General features: G+C 34.4%; 1 protein-coding gene across 1 annotated transcript in view; it reads left to right on the forward strand.

Annotated features, from left to right (window-relative positions):
• Positions 1-22,923, forward strand: part of ITGB6 (integrin subunit beta 6) — a 193,136-nt gene extending 170,213 nt beyond the window's left edge. Inside the window, exons 15-18 of the mRNA XM_051986289.1 lie at positions 2,235-2,329; positions 7,589-7,708; positions 13,097-13,263; positions 20,533-22,923. Coding sequence (XP_051842249.1) covers positions 2,235-2,329; positions 7,589-7,708; positions 13,097-13,263; positions 20,533-20,634 — 484 coding nt within the window. The 3' untranslated portion in view covers positions 20,635-22,923. The remainder of the gene's footprint in view (positions 1-2,234; positions 2,330-7,588; positions 7,709-13,096; positions 13,264-20,532) is intronic.
• Positions 22,924-25,310: the final 2,387 nt, after the last annotated feature.

Consider the following 25,310-nt stretch of genomic DNA (forward strand, 5'->3'; position numbering starts at 1 on the left):
TCTGATTCATGTCTATTTATAGCATCACTATGGCTAAAGAGACAGAGGCTCTCTCCTCACAATAACACTGTTCCATTGGCCACACACACTGTTTAGGGTCTTTCTCAGGCAGTCACTGCACACAGCCATAACCCTGTGTACTCTCTCACACCATATGAACAAACAAAGCCCATCCTCCTGTCTTCCAACCAGAGAATGGATTTTTTACTTGTCAGCCAGCTTTTTAATGGGGTCAGAACAAAATTAGTGGGTCAAATCTAACTCATTTCCACAGCTTACACAATGCAAGAATGTTTGCCACATTTTACATAGTAAATATATTTATTCAGCTCATATTTTCATTAACTCGGCAACCCAAATGGTGGCATTTGCATTTCTGATGTACACAGAGGGAGAACACCAATATTGACACAGCAGCTACATATGATTTGTGTCAAAACTTCTCTGTCACCATGCCGAGAAAAACTTAAAAAAAGAAAAAAGCCTAAAGACATGATTATAATGATTGCAAATATCCTTAGCACCTCCTTTTTGAGGTTTTTCTATCTTATAACATTCTTTTTTCCGTTTTCATCTTCTCTTTAAACATGATTTCATTTTAAATGTGATCATGAAGTATGAAATGAACAATTAATATGGCTTGAAGATGGAGTGAAGAAAGGAAGGCTCTTAAGTAGTTACTCTATTCAGTGCTTATGGTAGCACCTTCAGACAAACCAGACCTGCTTTCTGCATACCTATTAGGCAAACTATAGCTGTTCAAGGTTACATGGAAAATAATTTGTTAGGTTTTTTTGTGTGTGAAAGATAAATGCCGGCTGTATATATTCCTTTGTTGTATTAATATTCTTAAAATATGTTTGATTCCTAAATTTTGTCCTTTGAGATGCCCTTGACATATTTGGCTATCTTTCATTAAAAAGTTGATATTAATAATTTTCTTTAAGGCACTGGTCCATGTCTAATAGAAGACTGAAGACAGACAATAGGTTTCAGGAAGTTGAAATATAAGAGGTTCTTTCCTCTTGTTTTGGTTTGGACTGGACAGTTTTCTTTCTTTTTGTGATTGTCTTTTTAATCCATAACAAATCAACAAATATTTAAAATTGCTATGTAAAAAAGATCATGCTAGACCACATATGGACCAAATGTAATAGTAGATGGTGTGCTGGTTATGAACTAGGTGAACTATGTTCTTATCTCCAACTGACAGTTGGAAATAAGTGTAACCTTGCTCAAGAAATACAACTTTTGTAGAAAATTTTCTTCCTTTTCCTTTAAAGGGGAAAGCAGCTAGATGGTGTAGTATTGAAGTCAGGGATATGAGTTCAAGTTTTACCTCAGACACTTACTAGCTATGTGGTTTTGAACAAGTCACTTTATCTCTGCTGGCTCAGTTTTCTTATCAGTAAAATGGGTATGATACTAATAGTATCTACATCCCAGAGTTGTTGAGGGATGAAATAACATATGTATAACATTTTGAAAGCAAAGTATTGTATAAATAATAGTTACCATTATTATTATGATTAAAATGAGGACTAAGATAATAGTTGTCCAACAACTTCATTTTACAGATTAAGAAACTGGCAATGAAGGGAAAATGACTTGATAAAGTTATGGAATTGGGACTAATACCTAAGCCTTCTTATTCTAAATGTAATATCATCCCATGACACCACATTCCTAGATAAGTCGCTCTCCAATTCTGAGATTCTATGACCTATCTCATAATCACTATAAGAAGGATCCTGACTATTTGATTAATTCTCATTAAAGGATGATTGACTCTTGCAAAGAAGTACAAATGATATTCTATCCCCAATCATATTTTTAGTGACGGGGCTTTCTCCTCTCTACTCAGGGGGAAAAAAATTAAAACATAAAATAAAACAAAGATTCCATTTTACTTGTCATTTATACACTAATTACTATTAGGTATAGGCAATGAAGCAAATAGTTACGGTTATAATTAGTGTAGGGAAAACATAGATATCAGGACCTATTTGAATTTTTCCTCCAAGGAAATGTGGTTACAGTCATTGTAAGGCAAAGCTATAACAAGAATCCTTAGTTTATTATCATAGTAAGGCTTCAGTGAGTGATTAAATATATATATGTATGTATGTATATATACATAAATTCATGTGTATATAAATGTGTATATGGGTAGTAGTGTTTAATCTGTTATTTTCAACCAAAATGAAATAATTTCTGTTGATTAATTTTTATAGGAGCTGCATCGAATGTCATTTATCTCCTGATGACCGGTCCAAAGCAGAATGTGTTGATAAATGTAAACTAGTTGATGCAATCATCAGTGATGAAGGTTTCTATTTTCCTTAAATTCATTGCATATATTTCAAATATTCTTAAGGGACAACAATGATGTAGGTTATACTTATTGGCTAACATCATATAAGGAGGGAGCATTTTATACAGTGGGAAAATCACTAGATTTGAATTTAGAGAACCTAAATAGGAATCCTGATTCTGTGTAAACTTGAGCATGTAACATCTGTAGACCAGTTTGCTCATCTGTAAAATGAGAGAACTGGCCTAGTTAGCCCTCCCTGAGCTCTACATTTTAGGCGCTAGTACTATTTTCAATGACTTGATCTAATTCATGCCAAGGCCTCAGTGCATTCATTTGGGTTTTAAAATTGAAAGGAAATGGTGTGTCTAACCCCAGTATTCTGGTATGTCTGATGGACTCATGGCTAGCTTAGTTCCAACTGGCATCAATTTTGTTGGCAAATGCTAAACTGCTTTTATTGGGAAATAGCAAATGCAGATGGGTAGCAGGATATGGTCTGAATTTTAGCCCAAAGTTCAGATAGCTTCCTCTTTCGTCTATTGACCTTGATTCAAGGTTTCACAAAGGCAGGCCAACAACTATGAACACAAAGAGAGCTGGATTAATTCCCATGATCCTAGGCCATGAGGCACAGCTTCCAGACTTGGCAAGCCATTGCTACATACACTCATACACCCTGTCTGTCAGCCTCCCTACTCATACACCTTGCCCTAATAAAGGGTACAAAAAAGTGCATGCGTCCACAGATCAAGGGTCAAGGGTCTAACAGATCTGTTATTTAGTCTGAATCAAATTAGATGTATCATTTGAAATTTAAAGACTTTTTTTAAAAGATTTTTTTCAGGCAGCATTTTGCTAAACATTTAAAGGATCTTTGTTTTAGCTTTAAAGCCATTATAAGATCATATTTTTATCTTTTGTTTCATGAATTCCCATGAGTTATATAAGATGGGCAGCCCCAAATGGGTTCCAATCTGTATTGCTTGAGGAAATACCTACACTATTGAGGTCACAGATTCTTCTCAATATTCACATATTTTTTTCCATTGGAGAGGAAAAAAAAATAAGGTGATTGATTTTTCTTAAGTGAAAAATTTGGGAGGATCTTATGTTTTAATGGTAACAAATCATATTGCTACCATATTATCCTGTCTGAGAAGTTGTTATACCATTAAACATAGACAGATGGAACCTAGGATTTGTCTTCTGCTAAAAGCAATCATTGAACCAATAATTTATGATAATCTATGAGCTACAGCTTGAATAGATGGATTCAGAAGACAAGCATCCTGTTTGAGAGATGGACCAATCTAGCAACATTCAAAATTCTTTTGAAAATTATTTCCAGAGGTTCTAAATCAATATTTCTTAGTGCAAAAAAAACTAAATTTTCTAATCTTGGCTGGTAAAAAAAAGAGAAGGAATTCATTTTTAGGATTAGTAATAATATAGAGTAAAATTACATAGAAAAAAACCCTCCAAACTCTCTCTTGAACTTTGCTCTAGACTAAGGGCAAATGTTTCAAACAATAGGAGAGGATAAATGAAGAAGGATACTGTGGGCCTTACTTTAATATCAATGACAAAGAGTGTGGCCAGACCAAATAAAGCAGCTGTCATGACTTTCTACCATGGTAACTTGTAAGGGAATATCTGTTCTTCAAGGTTCATTTCACAACAAACAATTGAGATACAGTTTCTGAAAAAATAAATGGAAATTTCAGGAAATGCACTACAAATTGCTCTGATTCAAGGCATTAGCAGTACAAGAAATGTAATGGGTTGAGGGGAAAAAGTAGATTTGTGACCAAAAAAAAGTAAATTGTGGAAATCAACAAGTTATTTCACTGTGTTTAAGATATCACAAATCCTTCAATTTGAGAGTAGTATCCTTCCAACTTGTCTGAGAGGAAAACTGTAAAATTCAGTTCAGTGCAACAAACACATTAAGCTCCTAAGGGAGATACAAGGCATTTTTAAGCCCTCTTGGTGAATAGTTTTTATTACAAGGAATGAATAATCTTCAAAAGAACTATTTTTGTTAACGTTCATTTCCATCTCATAAACCAGAAATGATAAAGCATTTTGAAAATGTGTATGAATTTAAAACATATATTTATTATCTATGAATTGAGTGGTTGCTTTGTAAATGTTCCTCTTCTGAATATTTTTTCAGGTTATAGCTATAATTATCTAAGCGGTTATTCTGAGTCAGTGCAATATTGTAGAAAGAGCCAGATTTGTAATCAAATGAAATGGGTTCAAATTCTACATCAGTCACTTAGTGACTGTCAGTGAACCACAATGGACCTTTGTTTTCAATTCAATCATGTCATATTCTTTATGATTTTCCAGGCAGATACTGCAGAGGTTTACCATTTCCTTTCCCCGCTCATTTTACAGCTAAAGAAACTGAGGCAAATGGAGTTAATTGATTTGCCCAGGACACAAAGCTAATAAATATCTGAGGCCAGATTTGCCCTTTTGTTTGCACATATATAAAATGTTCTTTTTATTGGCCTGTGAGGTCCCTTCTAGTTCTAAATATACCAGGATCCTCCCTAGCCCTCCCCCTCAAAATATCTGCCTTCTTACCTATCTTTCATAGGCTTTTTTAAAAAAAATTCTCATTGCCTGGAACTTTGTTTAATAGGTAACATTCAGGAGTAGTGCAAAGGGCTACTATAGCTGAGGAAAAAGGACTGAAGACTATGGATACACACACACAAAAAAAAAAAAAAAACCAGTTGCTAATTGTGCAAATCCAGAGCTGAGGCTAGAATTCTGAGTCATCACATTCAATTACACCCATTTTAATACCCCAAACACTTCTTTTTCTTAAAGTCTAAAACGGAGGAGTAACTTTAATGAAAAAGAGTCCTGGAATAATTAAAGCATTATCAGGAATAAGGACTTACAGATCATATTACCAGTTCCATTAAAACTAAATGATCTTGACAAAGTAATTTAAGCCTCCCCTTGCTTCAGATTTTTCCATTTAACAAACCTCCAACAAAACACAGGATTAATATCACTCAACTGAGGAGAACTGTGATATCCAGTCCATGAGGCAATTCCTTATTTTTAGATGAAATATACTAAGAGAAATATAATAGGGAAATAGAAAGAAGACCAGTTCTATGATAAGTGAGAGAGGGACCAACTCATCAGAACTCATATTACAAGAAAATGTCATTGTTCTGAATAACTGCAGATATCTATTTTTATAATGGTAAAAAATTTGAATTATGGAATACACTCTAGCAATCTATAATTTTGTCAGCATGTGTTATTCCACTGCCAATCAAGATAGTAACCTTTTTAATATTTAGTAGAAAGTCTTTAAGAGTTTCAGCAACCAAAACATTTAATATCCTTCCGTCAATCTGGTGCTAAGTCTCTCCGATTTTAGCAGAATTGGCCTGAGGACAATTCCCTCACTAAACCCATACCTGATGGTGCCACTTACTAGAGCTGATATTCTACTGGTACAACTTTTAATAATTCAAGGTCAGTTCCACACCATATTGATGCAACCATACATGAGTGAAGCAATAAAGTATATACTTAATTCAATACTGTGACTTCCTAGTATAAGCAACAGTTCCAATTAAGTTAGCAAGGTATTAGCTAGAAAAGTCAATCAATAAATATTTATTAGACATTTGTGATGTTACAGGTACTACGGTCCATTCTATAGGTACAAAGAAAGCAAAAGGTTCTTAGATTACATTTTGAAGACTATAGGAGAACTTTATAAAGAATATATTAATTATCCGTAAGTAAAGACTTGTTTTTAAAGTTTGTGAATGTAGTTTATAATCTTAGTTTAAGTGACTTCCCTGAAATCTTAATCTTAATTTGAATTTACTTGGTAAATTTTCCATTTTACTCTGCTAGAGGCAGTAAAATATGAGCTCTGACTCTGGAGGTTTTGAGTTCAGCTCCCACCTCTGATGTTGACTACCTATATAATCAATTTACACTTCAGTTTCTTCATTTGCAAAATGAAAAAGCTGAAATAAATGTTTTCTGAAGTCTCATCATGTTCTAGATCACAGACCTTATCAAGTCCTTTGGGAGTATATAATGCCTGACTTGCCCTAACTTTGATAGAGTGAGTTTTAATATTTTTTTTAAATACAGTAGGAAAAAAATATTCATTCTAACTCTGGGGATTTACAAACAAAATAAACACCCAAAATTACCCAAAATTTAGTTATTCCTCTGTGGCATTGGAGAAAAATCACCAAGAAGGGCTGAATGAAACTTTTATTGACAAATCAATAAATGAGGTACATTGGAAGTTTCCTAAAAGGCATATTTGGTATTGGAAATGCTGAAAATGGCCTTCTGGTTTGTAAAAGCCAGCCTTATGGAAAGGACCATCAAACACAATGTTTTAGAAGAAAATTCCTATATAGAAGTCACTGGTCTGGAAGCTGTTACTAGAAAGAGATATAATCTGGCTCTCAGATTATAGTCCTATTACTTTCTTTTCATTTTCTGCACTAGATTTTGTACCTTCCACTTGAATAAACTCAGCCTGAAAGGTTTACTATTTGGAGAAGTTTGAGAAAGGCAAGATTGAATTCTCTCACAGAACTATATTTAGTGGTAGGCCAACTAAAATGGAGGGCAAACTGTTGGCTCAGGTTACTCCTTCATTCACTGAATCATATGCTTCCACAATCTCTGGGTTTCTGTTATTAATTTATGTTTATTGTTGTGACAGTGCATGCCACCCTGATCTTATAGAGCTGCATTGTGGGATGAATAAATGGGTACCCCTTTTCAAAGTATCAGTATCAGTCTCATATGGGAATTATCTCCTCTGAAATGTAATCCCAAAGAACTGCTTTCTTCCAGAAGCTCCCAGCCAAAAAGAATATACTGCTCAGTCTTTGCTATAATCAGGACTATTCTATTCCCCACACAGCTGGTGGCACCTGCTTTGGAAGTATTTTCAATGCATTTAGATTCAGAGTATAGCAGATTGATAGGGGCATTTGATGGTCAGTGCTGATGGGGGACACCTGGAACCATTTCCTGAAACATGAGGAAAACTTTAAAACTCATTTGGAGAGAAAGGGAAGAAAAGTTTGAAAGTAGTATTAAAATTCTCCTATTCCTGGGACTTTCCTATTCCCACACTGCATCTGCTGAAATCTCTCTCATGTATTAATCTAATACTTATCTATGCCATGTGTTGTTATTCTTCATCAATGTTTAAATTGTATTTGACCTGGTGGATGGCTTCTTTCCCTGCAGATTTCTCAAAGGAAAATTCTGTCTCCTGCTCTTTGCAAGGGGAAAACGACTGCCTTATTACATTCCTGATGACCACAAATAAAGAGGGAAGAACAATCCTTCATAGCATAAACCAGAAAGGTAAATATCTTGAAATGTGTTGTCAGTGGTCAGAGAGATTTACAAAAGGAAAAAAAAAAACTTGGATACATTTTTGGATCACTCCCCAGGAAAAGCATTTCCAAATTTTTGATATAATTCTGTTTTGAATATGAACCTTCCAAACAGTGGAGAGATACTTATTCAAAGGCTTAAATATGTTTCAATTGATTTCCTAATGAGAAAGGTTAACAAGATTAGGTTCTCATGACAAGGTGTGCCACATTGAATGTTGACTACAGGAATGTTGTTTGGAGTAATAGTTAATGGAAATATAACCAAGCAGATGCCATGGGGAAAAGATTGGTTTTAGGCAACAGCTTAACTAATGATACAGAACAGAAGTCAATTAGCATGTAAGTTCAAATCAGATGTTCTAATTTTGCAGATAAATAATATAACACTGATTGGTTTTACATTCATTCAGTTTAATTAAATAAATACCTACTATGTGCCAGGCACTAGGAATGACTGAATGATGAATTAATAATTGAACAAATGAAAAAGCACTTATTAAGCCTTTACTATTTGAAAAACACTGTGTTAAGTGTTTGGAATACAAATAGAAAAGCAAAACAATTCTTGTTCTCTGGAGTTCATTTTCTAATATATCAAGACAATATGTAAATAAGGGGTCATTTGTGGAGTAAGGCCCAGGAATCCTTAAGAATGTATCACCAGGCTTTGTGATAATGCCTGAAGATCTGGATGGTTCAAAAGCAAATAAGGCCAGATGGGCAAAAAATAGCTAGATAATAGGATAAGTAAGATAGATAATAAGACTCAGGGGTCAATAAAATACAATGTCAAAGTCCTATATCTTAGTAGGAGGATCATACCTGGAAGAATAGCCACCACCCTTCCATAATAGAATCATAGGAGTAAGGTCCCTAAGGAAAGTAAGACAGAAAGTCAGAGTAGGGTAAGGGCACTGGATCCATTCAATGAGATACGAACATCAGGATCTAGCAAGGAAGAGAAAAGAAGGAAATTGATAGGAGGATTCAGAGAAAGAACCTTCTGTAGCATCTCTTCCATTAGGCTCATGCCTTTTACTGAAATAAAATGGTGAGTAAACTGGAGCAGGGGTGAAGGTCCTGGTCACTGGGGATACCAAGCAAAGTGAAACAGTTTGAGCCTTTGAGAAGTTTATAATCTATTAGAGGGGAGGAGAGAAACCTAAGTTTTATGCAAAATGATTAGGCAGGCAAGTTTAACCTTTGGGAAAGATCACAAAAGGAACTGAGTCAAGTGTTGGTGGCTAATGAGAATTCCAAGAGGCCAGATGGGAAGAAAGGCATTTCGGGAAATGTAATGGAGGGAAAAGAATGTTGGGTTTGAATTCAGATGTCAATATGAATTCTGGCTTAATTACCTTACCTGTTCGTGGCCATGGGAAAATCATTTAGCATTTCTGGATGTCCATTTCCTCATTTGAAGAATGATGGAGTTGGGAACACATGACCCTCAAGGCCTATTCTAGCTTGCAGTCTACAACTCTCTTTCAAAGCAAAGAGAGGGAATTAGCTGTATGCTAGACTATGCTTTGTGCTTTATAATTAATATCTCATTTGATCCTCCCAGCAACTACGGGAGGTAAAATTCCCTTTTTACAGATAAAGGAACTGAGGTAAGCAGAGGTTGTGACTTCCTCATAGTCACACAGTTTGTAAATTCTGAGACTAAATGTGGACTCACATTTCCTGACTCCAACTCTAATACACTATCCATTGTACTAACCAGCTTTCAGCTCTACTCATGGGTTACTTTGGGGTGTCAGGAAATTCATTTTTCTGCAGAATGGCATAGTTCAACTGGATATTCCCCAAGGAGCTTCCAACTATAACAATCTATAATTTTAAAGTCCAGATAAGGAAAGTAGAAGCTAGAAGGGTGAAGGAACACCTCCCAAATCTTATAAGTAGTGATTTAAAAAGCCAGGATCAGAATCCAGGCCTGCTAATTCGTTGCTCTTTCCCCCACACTCTTTCTGCCTAAATCTTAACTTCAGAGAAGCAAAAGGAAATATAAAAAATAGAAATGAATATTATACCCATGCATTTTCTCTCTTTGTCACTCTGTCTCTGTGTGTACCTCTGTGTCTAATGTCTGTCTGTGATGGACTGCTCTTTGAAAGCAGGAATTATTTTATTCTGGGTTTTTATTGTTCAATTTGGTTTTTGCTTTTCATTGTATCCTAATGCTCAGCACAGTGGCTAGAGCACAGTAGGCACTTAATAGATGCTTGTTGACTTGATGGTATCTCTGACCATCTCTTTCCTTCAATCATATTTAGACTAAAATATTTTCTTAATATTTAAACATGATTGCCTTTAACTTTACATGTTTCAGAATAATAACCTCTGCTACTGCAACCCATTTTCCTGTATTGAGAAGCTTTCCTAATTCCTATTCTGACAGCAGCTGACAGCAGCAGCTGACAGCTACAATTCTCCCTGGGTTTTCGTTACTATAGGTTTTCATTGCTATGGCGTCTTCCTCCCCAGTCATTACTAAATCAGAAATGTAGGGTTGGAGCAGGACACACACATGTTCTCAATGGCACACAGACCTGCTGCTTGCTTCAATGTGGTGTCACTAACCTATTAAATACAGCTCCATTTCATTATTTTAGCTGGAATGCAATCTTTAGATCTTCAATACATACCCAAATCTTTTCATTAGATCCTTTACTTAATTCTTTATAATCCCCTTACAAGGCCTTTACTGGCAACATGAATCTTATGTCTGGAGAACAAAAGCATATAGAACAAGCATCATGTTGTTAGGGGGTCATTAGGCCCACCCAGAGTCAGAACTTCTCTGGATCCTTTTTTATATAAGCAGCATGACATATTCCTCTTATATGTATAACACTGCTCATTAAATTCCTACTTTACAGCCAAACTGGACTCTTTTCTGGCCCCATTCTCATCTTCTATGTGCTGTTTCTATGCCTTTGCTTATGTCAACTCCATTGGATGGAGTAGAATGTCCACCCATCTCAAAACAATTTTCTTCTTTTTTTAGGCAACAAGCTATGTCTTATTTTGTTTTGGTTTTGGTAAATAATGTTTTATTTTTTTCTATTTCATATAAAAATAATTTTTAGCATTTTTAATAAGATTTTGAATTTCAATTTCTTTCTCCCTCCCTCTCTTCCATGCAACCTCCCCAAGAGAACAAGCAAACTGATATAGGTTATACATGCTTAATCATTTAAACATATTTCCACATTAGTCTTGTTGTGAAAAAATAAACAGAACAAAAAAGTAAAAGCCACAAAAAAAAAAATGAAAATAATATTCTTTTATAAGCATTAGACACCATAATTATTTCTCTGGATATGGATAGAATTTTTCATCATGAATCTTTTGGAATTGTCTTGGATCATTGTATTGCTGAGAAGAACTAAGTCAATCATTGTCGATCATCGCACAATATTGTTTTCTTTCTCTACTGAAAACTCCACCAGAATCATCATACCTTTCATTGAATTATAGTCATTGGGTATATACATTTCATTTTTCCAACCTATGAGCTCTGAGAGCAGGAAATACAGAAATTTTGGATTTTTTTTTAATCACCTATACCTCATCCCAACTTCTGCTTGAGTTTAACTCAGGACCCAACTCCATCCCAAAATGTGGCTCCATTCCTGACATCATTAGCTGGAGATTATCTACTCCATCATTGATCCAAAAGGTCTCCAAGACAAGGTTTTACCTGCCAGATTTTAAGTATTACCTGGTCTTTCCATCAATGAAGCTAAATCTTTTTTTATTTTTCTTTCATAAAAATCATTTCTTCCCTTTCCTTCACAATATCTTCCCTCCCACTGGGTGGAAAGAAAAAAGAAAAGCAAAATCTTTATAACAAATATGCATAGTCGAATGAAACAAATTCCCACTTTAGCCAATATGGCCATATCCAAAAATATTTATTTTGTTCTGTGATTTCATCTAATTTAGCCTATCTCTCCACCACAACTGGGCAACATTCTTCATCATACATCTTCTGGCTGCCATGATTGATCCTTGTATTGATCAGAATTCTGAAGTCTTTCAAAATTGTTCAATTTTAAAATAGTATAAATTGTTTTTCTATTTGAAATACCCTGTATGTGTTGTCTTGGGCAATTAGAATGTGATCTTCTTGAGGGTATGGACTGTCTCACTTTTCTGTTTACATCCAAGCAGTTTGTACAGCGTTTGACACATGAGCAAGTATTTAATATATGTTATTTTTTTCTTTTCCATTAATAAATGGTTGTTCAGTGGAGTTAATCAAGAAATTTAAATAAACATGACTGAATTTCTTCTTAGATATGTTTGATCTCACTTTTTTCAGAGTTCTGTAGATCTTTTTTTCATGGCTATTTCTCACATCTTATTTTCATAAAATGAAAAGAAGAGTTTAATTACAATGTTTCATTAAGAAATATATTATATCTCCAAGGCATACTGTAAGAATTATTGCTTATTCTGCCATTGCTATTAGTTGAATAATAGAGGGAAAGGGCTATATGAATTTAAAATTATCTTTGATATCATTAGTAAAACCAGAGTAATATTTACAGAGTATATTCATACACATGGCACTCTGTTTTGGAGAAACAGAATTGAAAGACAGAACCTTCTTTTTGCTTTCCAAAGGAAGTAGTATAATATGAAGAGCACTGGATTAAGCAGCAGAACAGTTGAGTCCTTACCCTTGCTAAATGTCTTTTAGGGATTCACTTCACCAATCTTGACCTTTTTTCTTTAGTAAGGGAATAGTTACTCTTAGTTCTAAGATAATAATAGTTGCAGAACAAAATATTTAGAGGAATTGTCCTGATTGAATTTTTGTTATAACCTTGAAATTAATTGTCAGGTGAAGAAGTTGGATTTTCTTTCTAGCTCTAAATCTATGATCCTAGATTTTCATATGGTAAAGGAAAGTCAAGAATGAATGAAAAACAAAAATTTAGGTGTTTACTTATCCATTTATTCTTAGGATCATACCTTTATATTTTAGTCTATGATCCACATTATACTCACTACTAATTTTCTATATGCATTGTCAATAGGCAGTTGGAAACTCTTAAGTAATATTGAGTCAGCCATTAAGGAAATGTTCAAATTGTTCAACAAGCATAATTCCTTTATCTCCAATTTAAGGGTATAATTTTTAAGATAGAGATATATACTTCCCAAAATTAACTGCCCATTAAAAAATCTTTAAACTAAGACAGAAGGATAGAGCCTCATTATTTTCCCCTTTAGCTTATGAAAAATACAATAGAAAACCTCAGTGGAAATCTTTATCTTCTGTAAGTGAAGAAATTTACTATCTACATTCTAAACATGGCTTGCTTTGTTTCCACAGATTGTCCCAAGCTTCCCAACATTCCGATGATCATGTTGGGAGTATCTCTTGCCATTCTTCTTATTGGGGTGGTCCTGCTTTGCATATGGAAGCTGCTAGTATCATTTCATGATCGTAAAGAAGTTGCCAAATTTGAAGCTGAAAGATCAAAAGCCAAATGGCAAACGGTAGGTGACTTGTCATGGAGCCTGCTGACAGTTAATTGAGAACATGTTGACAGTGTCCCTTTATCTACCTTGTCAATGAAAGAAGACTGTGAGAAATGGAAGCAGTGGAAAAACTTCTCTATCCAGAGTCCAGAACCCTGTTGTTTCTTACAACAGAAAGGCACAGTCCCTTATTACTTTCCAACCAGCTGTCACTAATGCACCAACAAAAGAAATTACAATGGATATCTCTCTTAGTTGTTGAACTACTGTGTGAAGAACAGGAAATGCCATCCTCTTGAGTGGCTAGCCCATGATTATCTGGCTTCCAAAGTTTTATGTTTATTTTCTTGGGAGATGGAGATGTCTACCTTTCTGTATGTCTCAGGAAATCCTTAGGGAAATGGAGGTCTTGCTTCATGCAGCAATCTTTGAATCACCAAGGGGTTAATAGTTATCTCAGGACTCAGAGCTCTATTTGATGTAGCACAAAAGCCATTTCTAAATGTTTTCACAAAGGACCTATATTATAGCAAGAGTAATCATATGTGTAAATAGGATAACAATTCACACCATTCTCCATGGAAATGCCTCCCTATTTCTCATAATATGGTGAAAATGAAATGTGATTTTTAAAAAATCGCTTAGATATCAATGAGCTGGTTATTATGAATAACATATTGTAAATAGCTATCTGAAAACATATCAACTTTGAAAAAAGTACATGACATTTAAGTTGCTATACTTCCCAGCAGAAAAGCATCTAATGGAACTCAATTTTGGCTTATTTCTCTTACTTTTTCCTTGTAGAAGATAATTAGATCTCTAGAGACCTATGGAGACAATTTCATGGCTTTAATTTCCTATTCCTATCATGAATACTATATCTATCTATCTAAAAGCAATTAATGTATGTTATCAAAACCCCTACAATAATATTATTGGGAGAAATATCAATGTACATTTTACTCCATTCCAGTTGGAGTAATGGAAATGTGGAAATATCTATATTTCTTTCTCACCTTAATACTGATACTTTTTGCTTTACTATAATGTCTTTAATAGTGGCACGGTGACAGAACTGGTGTCAATGCTCAGACGTTTACTGGGTCTGTGATATTAGGCAAGTCTCTTTACCCTGTTTGTCTCAGTTTTCTCATCTGTGATAAGCTGGAGAAGAAAATGGAAATCGTGCCAGTAATGTTGCCCCAAATGAGGTCACAAAGAGTCAGGCATGGCTGAAAAATAATTGAATGATAAGAACAACAAAATGTCTTTAATACTTCAAGAGAAAGGGATTTCCTTTATTACATAAATATATAGGAAGAAATATTTATGGCATGTCTATTTTAAGTAATCATTTCAAATCAATGTAAGTATAATATAGGATAACATAATTTGTCCAATATTTTATACTCCAGGTAAAAATGCCCATAGTAGGGAAGAATGTGGATATTGATTACAGTATGGACATGGCAAATAGGTTTACTTTGTTCATTTAAACATACAGACATAACCACAATAGGGAACCTAGTTGGTTAAAATATCATGTTTATGAGATCAATATAGTTTGTTTGGGCCAGTTAATATCAATTGACTTCATAACCAAACACTTGATTCCAGCTTGAATCAACTGCCTCATGAGCACCTGGCAGGTCACAAGAAGAAGCTATAGGAGAGAACATGAATCAATCCTTTATCACTCTTACAAAACAGTGCAAATCATATTCACCTGCTCCATCTTTTTTTTTTTAACCATTCCTATGATTTAAGTCACAAAGGAAACTCCTTCTACTTATATATATCAACAAGGGCTCTGCAACCTAAAGTATTTGAGAATTACCTGGGGTTTTTGAGAGGTTGAATGTTTTGACCAAAGTCACATAGCCAGATGTTAGAGGTAGGCCTTGAATCTAGGTTATCCCAGCCATGAGTTGGCCTTCCTTCTCACCTACTTACCTTTTGACACTATCAATAACAAATACATTATCCCTAATTATTTGCTGTTTTTAAAAAGGATTTGTAGTGATGGTGTTTTGTTTTGTTTTGGTTTTTGATCCAAACCTGTGATTTTGTCAGTGTGGGGAATTCCTAGTGAGGGAAGGGATTCTATCTACCATTCCAAATTATAAATGTTATGAAATTTAACAGTTTTAGAGAGTTTTCCTACAAATGCAAATTCTCCTAAAAACACAATTTTAAAAGATAAAAGAAAAATAGTCATTAAATTTCTTTTTTGTTCAGATGTATTCCATCCTCTCTGGTATACTGTTTCCAGCAAACATATAGAATATAAAGTCTATACACCTGAAAATTAGAGATATGTTACTTAGATACAGAATTCAAACTTGTTCAACTTAGCAGACTATTCCCTTGGTAAGGATACTCTTAACAGCTCCCAACTCCAGTCTATTCTGGATCTTTTTGTCTAGTTCTCTGAGTAAACTTTCCTTTCCTTTTCTGGATATAAACTGAGTTTTACAAACAGTCCTTCCTCCAAAAGTCTGCCCTGAATTTCTATAAAGTAAAACTTTCCCCTTGCTCTCTTCCTTTTTTTCCCCTAGTATTTCAAGCTTCCTTTGACCCTACTGGCCTTTAACCCTATATCTGTTTACTTCTTCCTAAGGAGACAGAGATGAAAGGAACAAAATAGCCTTTGTTTACCTCCAAATAAAAAATTTAAGGCTATATTCTTGGAGTTTATATGTATATGCAGAAGACATCAACATAATTACAGGAAGGATCTTATACCATCATGTCTCATGTAATGGGAAGAGACCCCAAGAGAATCATTACAGATAGCTTGTGCTCAGACTTAGGGACTTTCAATACTGATGCTCCCATGGGGAGGGTGTTTGAGGAACATAAAGGCCCAAGCCTGCTGTGTGTACTTGCATGCACAGCCTTTGATTGGTTTAAATAATAAGCCTATGTGTTGCAGACAGACATTTGGGCAATTATATGATGTATGTGTCCTAATCAGTATGTTTTATGTTTTCATTTTTAAAAAAGATGAGTGCCAACAAAAGATTTATATCTTTTAAATAATATTTTAATTGACAGTTAATTTTCTCTAAAACATGAATTGTTCTTACTCAGAATGTAAGACATGATTAAAATTCAAATGCTGGATTTTATGCTGCTTCTTCATCTAGAATGGGGCAACACATATTATGAAGCATAAATGAAATGAAAAATATTATTTCCTTGCCAAACTGAGTTTCTTTGAATAACAAATGCTTAATGTTCATGCTCTGACTAAATAATGATTACTCAGCTCAGATGCAAAACAAATTTATTTCACATATTTCGTCTCAAGATTTACTAACATAGATACACTACTGGCAGAAGTTTGTCTCCAGGGCCTCCATTTGGGGGTTCTCGATTCAATTCAAATTTTGCCAAAGACCAGTTTCTTCTCCAAAATTTGAAATTAATCTGATCTTAAGATGGCACTCAGTAGCCCAAAGGAAGAGAGTGAGAATCTTATTATTGGCTTCTAGAGACAATAAGCTTTAGAAAGTAAACTGAAGAAAAAGAGGAAAGTATATTTAACACAATATAAGAAACAGGACTGGAATTTACTACTTTGACATGATTATAATTTTTGTATGTTATGAATTAGTTTTCATATTTTAAAAAATGAAGAGGAGGTTAAATTTGTCTTAGATTAGAATTTTTTTCAAGGTTGTCAAGTCATTAACCTAAGAGATGAAAAAATGTTCCATTTGACATTTCTTGTAGTCATGAATTGATTTCTGCTTCACTAAGCAAATCAAGCCTGCTTTTTATAGTTTGGCAATCATTAAAAGATCAGTGGGTCATGACAAAGAGTTTTCCTTTTTATCAGATTCCCTTCACCATTTCTAAACAACAACAACAACAAAACAAAAATTAAAAAAAAAGTCCTGTTAATTGCATTTTTCCATACATGCAAGAGGCAGCTAGATGGCTCAGGGGACTGAATGCTGAAGTTAGAAACACTTGAGTTTAAATATGAATTCAAATACTTACTAGTTGTGTGACCCTGGGCAAACCATTTAACTTCTGTTTACCTTAATCCACTGGGGGAAAATGGCAAACCACTTTAATAGTTTTGCCAAGAAAACCCCATGGATAACATAGTTTATGGAGTCACAAAGAGTGGGAAGCCAACTGAATGACTAAACAGCAACAATAAGAAAAGCAAACTAAAGCATGTGCCTTTTATCCTTTATAGCCATTTTTCACCACAATTTGACTAAAACAGATGAACTTAGAGTCACCTTCAGAGTCTGGCCTTATTAAAAAAAAGAAAAGAAAAAGGAAAAAGGAAAAAAAAAAAGATTAGGCTATTGATTTTTCATAAAGTGGGAAAATTCCAGGAAGTGGTATTTCAAATGGAAAGCTTATTGTGAGGAGGAAAATAATTACTTATAAGGAACTGAAGAGGGCAGTATGCACATATGAGCTTAAAATAGTTCATTTATATGGATCATTAAAGTTTGGAAAACATTTTTATCATAACTCTAAAGGATAGTAGTAGTATGCTTTCACAGATAAACAAACTGAGATAAATATTGTTTGAGTACCATTAGTCAACATGGTATACTAGAAGTATACTGAATTTAGAGATAAAGAATCTAATGCTGAATTTGGAGTCTGAATCAAAGAATCTGAACTCAAGTCTCTACTTTTCCCCTTTCTATTTATTATTTAATCTTTCTAGAATTTATCTGTTGAATCAAATAACTGGACTAGATGGCATCTATAATCCTTTCTAATTCAAAATCTGTGATTTTGTTATTTGGTCAGGGTTATATAACAATTAGCCAGTAATGTCTCAGAGACTATATACCTGTTTTTATATAAATATCTTTAGATAGATGGATAAAGAGATTGATGATAGATAAATATTCATAGGGCTTTGTAAATATTAAGCATTTAATAATTTTTAAAATTCATTTCTTCAAAATAAACAAAGCTCTCAAAAGGAGAGCCAGTCATCTTCCACCTGCCCACCCCAACTCCAGTAGTAATTTGATCTAGATGTTCCAAAATATATATGCTTCCTAATTTTCCAATTCCAGATGTAAGTAGGAGTTTGGGAGGAGGATCAGGAAAGGTTTCAGGGAGTAAATATCCATTGAGATGAGTCTTGATGGAAGATGTTTCATTAGCCAGAGATTTAGAGGGAGTAGTTTGTTGGTATGGAAGATGGCCTGCCTAGATTTATAGAAATGGGAGGAAGAAGGAGGCAGAATTATATGTGGGAACAGTTAAATAGAATATGGGGAATGTATAAAAAGTATGTAAAAGGGGATCGAATTAAATGAGGTTAGAATCAGATTGTGAAGGATCTGAAGTATTTGAACAATATAGCCAGCCCAACAGAGTTGTGCTCTCTATAGTAGAGTTGGAATGCTTAGCAGTTTAGTTTAAGAAAGGACTTCAGTATCTGGCATCTTATCCTGTCAGGTGATCTTCAGTATCTTCCTAAGTCAACTGAAATGGAAAATTGGCACAAGCATCCTAAGACAGGAAATTCAGTTTTATGCTGAGAGTAACAATCCAAAGCATTTTTTTTTATGATACACTGACAGCAATTTATGAACCAAAGACCTATGGTGCATCTCAACAACTCAGTGCTGATGGTGCCTCACTTAGTGATAAGGACATGATCCTAGAGATGGGCAAAATACTTCCATAGTGTTCTAGACCATCATCAATCAATGCTGAAGGTATTGACTGTTTACCTCAAGTTGAATGTAATCACTTCCTAGTGAATGCCATGAGGCTATTTTCATGTGGTAAAGCACTAGGTGCTGACTCTATTCTAGCTGAGATTTACAAGGGGGGAGGATACATTGGTCATAGAAAAGCTGACTGAAATTTGCCAAATTATATGGCAAGAGGAGGTTATGCTCCAAAGTTCAGGACAGCCTCCATTGTTCATCTTTACAAAAATAAAGGGGATAGATTTTTCCTGTGACAATCATGGAGGGTCTCTTAGTCATTGCAGGAAGGATTCTTGCCAGAGTCCTCCTTACTAGGCTCACCCTACACTTGGAAAAAGGTCATCTACCTGAGAGTCAGCATAGCTTTGAAATGGGCCAAAGAATAGTCATATGGCTTACTGCCTGACAACTCCAGGGAAAATATCAGGAGCAAAACAGAAATCTATATACAGCATTTGTAGATTTGACCAAAGCCTCTGATTCTGTTGATCATAAAGGCTTATGGGAAATTATGTCAAAATTTAGTTACCCAGAGAAGTTCATCAGTATAGTTAATCAATTTCACAACATGTTTACTTGGATTCTGGACAATGGACAAATGCTCTCAAGCTTTCCTAGTCATCAGTGAAGTGAAACAACGTGTGCTTGCCCCCATGCTTTTTGTCATGTTTTCAGCTATGTTGTCAAATACTTTCGATGAGGACAAACATGGAATCAAAGTCACCTACGGACTGATGGTAAATTCTTCCACTTAAAAAGGCTACAAGCCAAAACTAAAGTGGAGGGAGTGTTGATGCATAATTTTTTTTGTTTGCAGATGATTGAAAAGCTGAGATGCAACAACAGAATGATCTTTCATACATCATTCCTTAATTTCCCATCAAGCTAGAAATCTTCTAAGTCATTTTGGTTTTTTGTGAATCCCAGTGTGTCATGTGGACTTTCTATTATTCCTCCTTTTTTACTCTATAATCTGTGTACTTCCTTCCTCTAATCATGTATCTCTTTGATGATGGGTTTTCATGCTATTTTTTTTTTTGCATTCAAGTCATGATTAATAATGTGCTATTTCCTATTTCCTCATACTCTCCATGCCTATTTCCATTGTCCTTTGGGTTACTTGTCTTTTGGATTCTCTGAAGATTGTTGTGTTCTATAATACACATATAGCATCACCAGCAAAATGCTGCTGTAATATGGAAAAGGTGGATTTTTGGAAAAGTAATAGTTTAGCATCATTAAAGCACTCTGTAGATTTATTCTATGTATATTTTTAAAAGTCTAATAATATTTCAAGGACACAAGATGTTTTCTAACAATCAATTCCAAGAAAATTAAGATTTCCTAAACTGTCCATCAGAATATTTCAGGTTGTTTCTGACTTAATAACAATAAAAAGTCTATTTGAGAAATACCATAAGTACAATGTAAGACATCAAAATGACCCAAATGATCTCAAAAAAAGGCTTTGGTCTTGTGAGAACATTTTAAACTCAGTGAAACTAAAGCCACCAAAACAGAGTCTTAGCAAAATTTATGTGTCTCTAATTGAAACTTTTTTTTTCTCCTTCAGGGAACCAACCCACTGTACCGAGGCTCCACAAGTACATTTAAAAATGTAACATATAAACACCAGGAAAAACAAAAGAGAGACATTACTGCAGATTTCCATTAGCAGTTCATGCACTGGAAAAGTCTGTTTCACTGATAGAAAATGTCAACTGCACGATTTAATTTTTATTTCTTTGTTGCTATAAATTGAGGTTTGCTCAAGATAGTAATAGGTCATTTCGAGATCAGCCTTCTTTGGGAGAAGGTTAGCCACTGATGCCTGCCAGGTTCAAAATAATTAAGAAAAGGAGTATCAACAACAAAGACTTGACTTTGGGGATCATGTTAATGAATACAAAACCTATTGCATTTATGCCTAGGGGAAAAAAATTCTCAGGATGAAGTATCTGTGATCTAATTTGCATGTGAAAAAAATATGAAGAATTAGAATTTCATTTGTTTTAGAAATATTCTCTTGTCTTAGCAAAATCACAGAACCTTGCAAATACATATTCACTCAACACAGATGCATACATATTTCTAAATAGTATCCTCATTCTTAGAGGAAGACCAAATGCACTTATAAATGGAGTGTTTGGGTAATTATTCCAGTGGCAATTGATTGTATATTATTCCAATTAACAAGGAATTATTCTCAAAATATCAAAAGCTGTAAGACTGCAGATGAAGTCAACCAGAATAATTTGGATTTAAATGGTTAGGATTTTTATTCATTTTATCCATAAAGAAAGGAAGATATATAATTTAGAAATTAAGAAGTCACTAGAAAGTAAGATTGAGATAGAGGTCAACAGAGAGAGAGAGAGAAACAAAGATAGAAACAGAGATAGAGGGAGAAATAAAGAGGCCCTAGTGTTTAGTTAACATATTAAACTATTAAAGACTACAAAATCCTCACCTTCTGTACAACTCAGGTTTTCTCCCCTATTCTCCTAAATCTTTGCGGGGAGGGAGGTGGAGAAAGAAAAATTACTTATCTTGAGTGTCAGATAACTGGAAGAGAACTCTAATAATATAAAAAAGGAGGCATGAGTTTTACAGGATAAAATCCAAAGTGGTTTTTAATCAAACATAGTCCTCAATAAATTATGTTTTCTTTATCAGTTGACTTATCACATCTGTCTTAATCTATAAATTTGATCTGGTAGATCAAAATAAGCTATTCAAAACTTTTTTTTTTTTTACTTTGCATCTGAGAAATATATTTGTCTGTTTAGAGATATGTATGGATTAGTCACAGATGTGAAGATCTCTATAGTTTTCCTAAAACAATGATAGATTATTTCAGTTGAGTGAAAGGTAGAATATATGAAAATGTATAGGAGAATAATGAAATAGCATTAGAGCCAAATCCCACTGAAATACAGAGAAGGTACTGTAGGCACCTCTTGTGCAATGTTAATTACCAGCAGTTTAACCATAAAGTAAAGCAGTTTACTAGGTTAATAGTTTGTCCATTATCTAATAGAACAGGTTATTGAGGCTTCCTGACCCTGGGTGTGTTAGAATTTGTCTCAGTGCCCCAGGCAAAGGCAATAAATTACCAATGTGATTAGGGCCTGCCCTTCTGTGGTGGCAGTGTGGGAAGAGAAAATTAGGCACATATAAGAGAGATGCTTGCCTAGTAGAATTGACAGGATTTAGCCATTGATTGGATGTGGGAAGGGATATGGTGGGAGAAAATGAAGATGACAGTTCTAATTGTGTATTAGTAGAGAAAGTTGCTCACCTGCAGAAACAGAAAAAATAATTAGTCACTGGAATATCAACTGTTAACTAGTTATGAGTTTCTTGTTCCTTTGATACATCTTGTTATGTTACCTAGTGACTTCTTCCTATGTTACATTGCTAAATCCATTACAAAATTATTGGAGGCCTTATGAAACAGTAACCTGAGAAAATTGATGTACTTCAGTAAGCACATAGTAAGCACTTAATTAATGCCTTTTCCCTCATTCATTCAATGTCTAGTTTCCTGACTTAAAGATTGACTTAGCATCTGGGGAAAACCTGGTTCAGTCTGTATGTGAGTTATATTACTGATTACACATCAATATTTACACGTGATTTACTGTTTTAAAGATATTTTTGCATTCATTACTGGGAAGGTACTTTAGAAAACTTTGAGGAGTGTATGTGTTTATCTATGTGTGGACATGTGTGAATGTGCATGTGTATTTGTGTATTTGTATTAGGGAGGATAGAATAAAATCTTTCTGCTATTTCCAAATATTGTTTTGTCCCAAGGCTGGTCCTTGAAAAAGCCAAAACATTAAAAGAAGTACTTCTGTTCACTGAAGAGTTAAGTTACATGAAAGTAGTTTTTATTGTTGTAGCAATTTTTTTGTGTTTTTGTGTTGACCTAAATAAACATGGTAATTTAAACAATGAACCTTTGATGAGTGATAATCCTTTCCATGTTTGGCATAAAATGCTTCCTCCTTTTTGATTGCTTATTAAATCCTGAGGGTTGGGGAGGAGGGATTTAGGGGGAAATAAAAGGAGTGCAGGAAGTGCAGGAAGACCAGAGCAATGGATGTAGATGACCTACCAATAGATATATATATATTTTTAAAAAGGTATGTAGCTACAATATTGTTGAATGGGTACAGTATACAGGTTACAATATCTAGAAGGAAACACTGTAATAAAATAATGGGTATTAAAATCATTAATCATATTAAGTTGATTTCTGGGAATCCAAGGCATTTCAAAATGATAAATTATTTTTCATGGTATTCTGTAAAGGGCTGAAACTCTGAGTAGGTGCACTGGGGTCAGACAACCGAGCACTTAAGGCTAATTACTGATTGGACAATATTCTATTAGCATATGCTTGGAAAATGGCCCTTCCCATTATTCTGTGCTGACTCGATCTTTTGGTGTACACAGAGAATTGTAGGATGGATTAGGGGGTGGAGTAAGACAAGCCAGCGTCACTTTGGCAGTAAGGGAGGTCATGGAGAAGTTTCATCCATTCCCTTCACTTCTACCCATAAAGACCAAGAATAAAGACCAAGGACTTTTGCTTATCCTGACTCCGGCTGATTCTAAGGCATCCAGAGTGCTAACTCGGTCTTTATAGTATTCCTTCAGTACTGTTCATTTTGAAGATTAGGAAAATAAAACTCTAAGAAATCAAGTGGCCACAAAAGTCAGTCACCACAGAAGTTCTTTGCTTAAGACTTCATATAAACACAGACACAGACAACTCAACTGGGACAGAACAGTCAGGCCAAGTATAATCAAGCATTGTAAACACCTGGTGTTACACATGTTTTTTAATAGAGTAAAGGTCAGTGAACTGGGAATTCAGAAAGCTGAATTGAGTTCTCACTTACTGAGGCACTGCTGGCCAAGTTATTCTGTCTTTGTGCTTTAATTTTTCCCTCTGCAAAGCCGTGATAATACCTATCTCTGCCTCCCAAAGAGGATTCCCATTGTATCCTTAAAAACAAGAGCAAATGTACATACATACCTTATGTGCAACGCTTTGTGCTAACAGAAACAAAAAGCATCTTTCTCAGGTAGCATTACTAATTAATGATGTTTCAAGTAAGTAATTGATTTTAAATTGCTTCAAGTCACCTATGCTGTTAGAATTTGATAGATGAGAAAAATTTGGAGCTCAAAATCTTACAAAGATGAATGTTAAAAAAAAAAAAAAAACTATCTTTACATGTAATTACCAAAAAAAAAAAAATTAAATAAAACAAGCCAACAAAGAAATGATAATTTCTATTTAAATATGATGTTTATAGCTATTAGAGCTTCTGATCCTTTCTGACTTGTATACTTAAAGTGCAACTGAGTTTAATATACCATTAAAATACCAAATTTCCATACCAACCCCACAAAAATATGCAGGAAGATAATCATTTAAAAGCATGCTAGTCACCAAATGCAGAATCTGAATTCTACCAAAATAATCATAATAGTTTTTGTCATATGATTCTTTTACTTGCCAGTCTCCTTAAGGTGCAATGGTTAAAAAAGAAATTCTTTTGAGGATGTATTTCTGTAATACATTTCACCTTTTATTTTTGAGGTTTTGAGGTTTATTTTTGAGGTTGAAAGGCTACTGCTAGGAGAATAGGGATAATATAGAGTAGAAGATTAAGTGTGAACATTTGTTAAGAAGAGGGTTTGAACCTCTGGTAGTAAAAGCTTAAACTTTATGTAATTACCAACTCTGCCAACTTAACAGCCCTGTTCTTGGGGGTGTTAGAAATTGAGTTAACAAATTCATTCTCATTTTATAGAACCTAAATGCAAGTAAAAAATTTCTCCTTTTTAGGACACTACTTGGATCTTGATTAGAGGTAGAGATAGAGAAATACATGGGATACAAGTGTTGAATCAAATTATGATTAGTAAAAAATCTATTTTTGCTAAACTATCACATTGTTACTGTCTCAGTTCACACACACTTAAAGACCAGAAAAATGTACATATTGAGCTTCTGTTTCACATTGAAATTCTTAACATTTATCACTGAAAAGGTCTATTTTCAAGCTTATTATTGTAGAGATCTGGAATGACACATTGGAAGCCTTTAGTCAAATGATTAAACAAGACTAATTGTCACATAATTCAGAGTAGATAATCAGTTATCTTATGACAAGTGCTACGCTGGGCACAAAGTTTGGATTCCTAGGACTTTGGGTAAGGGATGATATCAAATACTCCAAATCACTAAGAACTACAAGCATCTTTAAGAACCTCATATTTGGTCACACTAGCATTGTTGTTCAAGTGTGGGCAGAGACTAGGCAGTAT

Source organism: Antechinus flavipes, chromosome 3 (assembly GCF_016432865.1).
Source record: "Antechinus flavipes isolate AdamAnt ecotype Samford, QLD, Australia chromosome 3, AdamAnt_v2, whole genome shotgun sequence".
NCBI classification, from domain to species: Eukaryota; Metazoa; Chordata; class Mammalia; order Dasyuromorphia; family Dasyuridae; genus Antechinus; species Antechinus flavipes.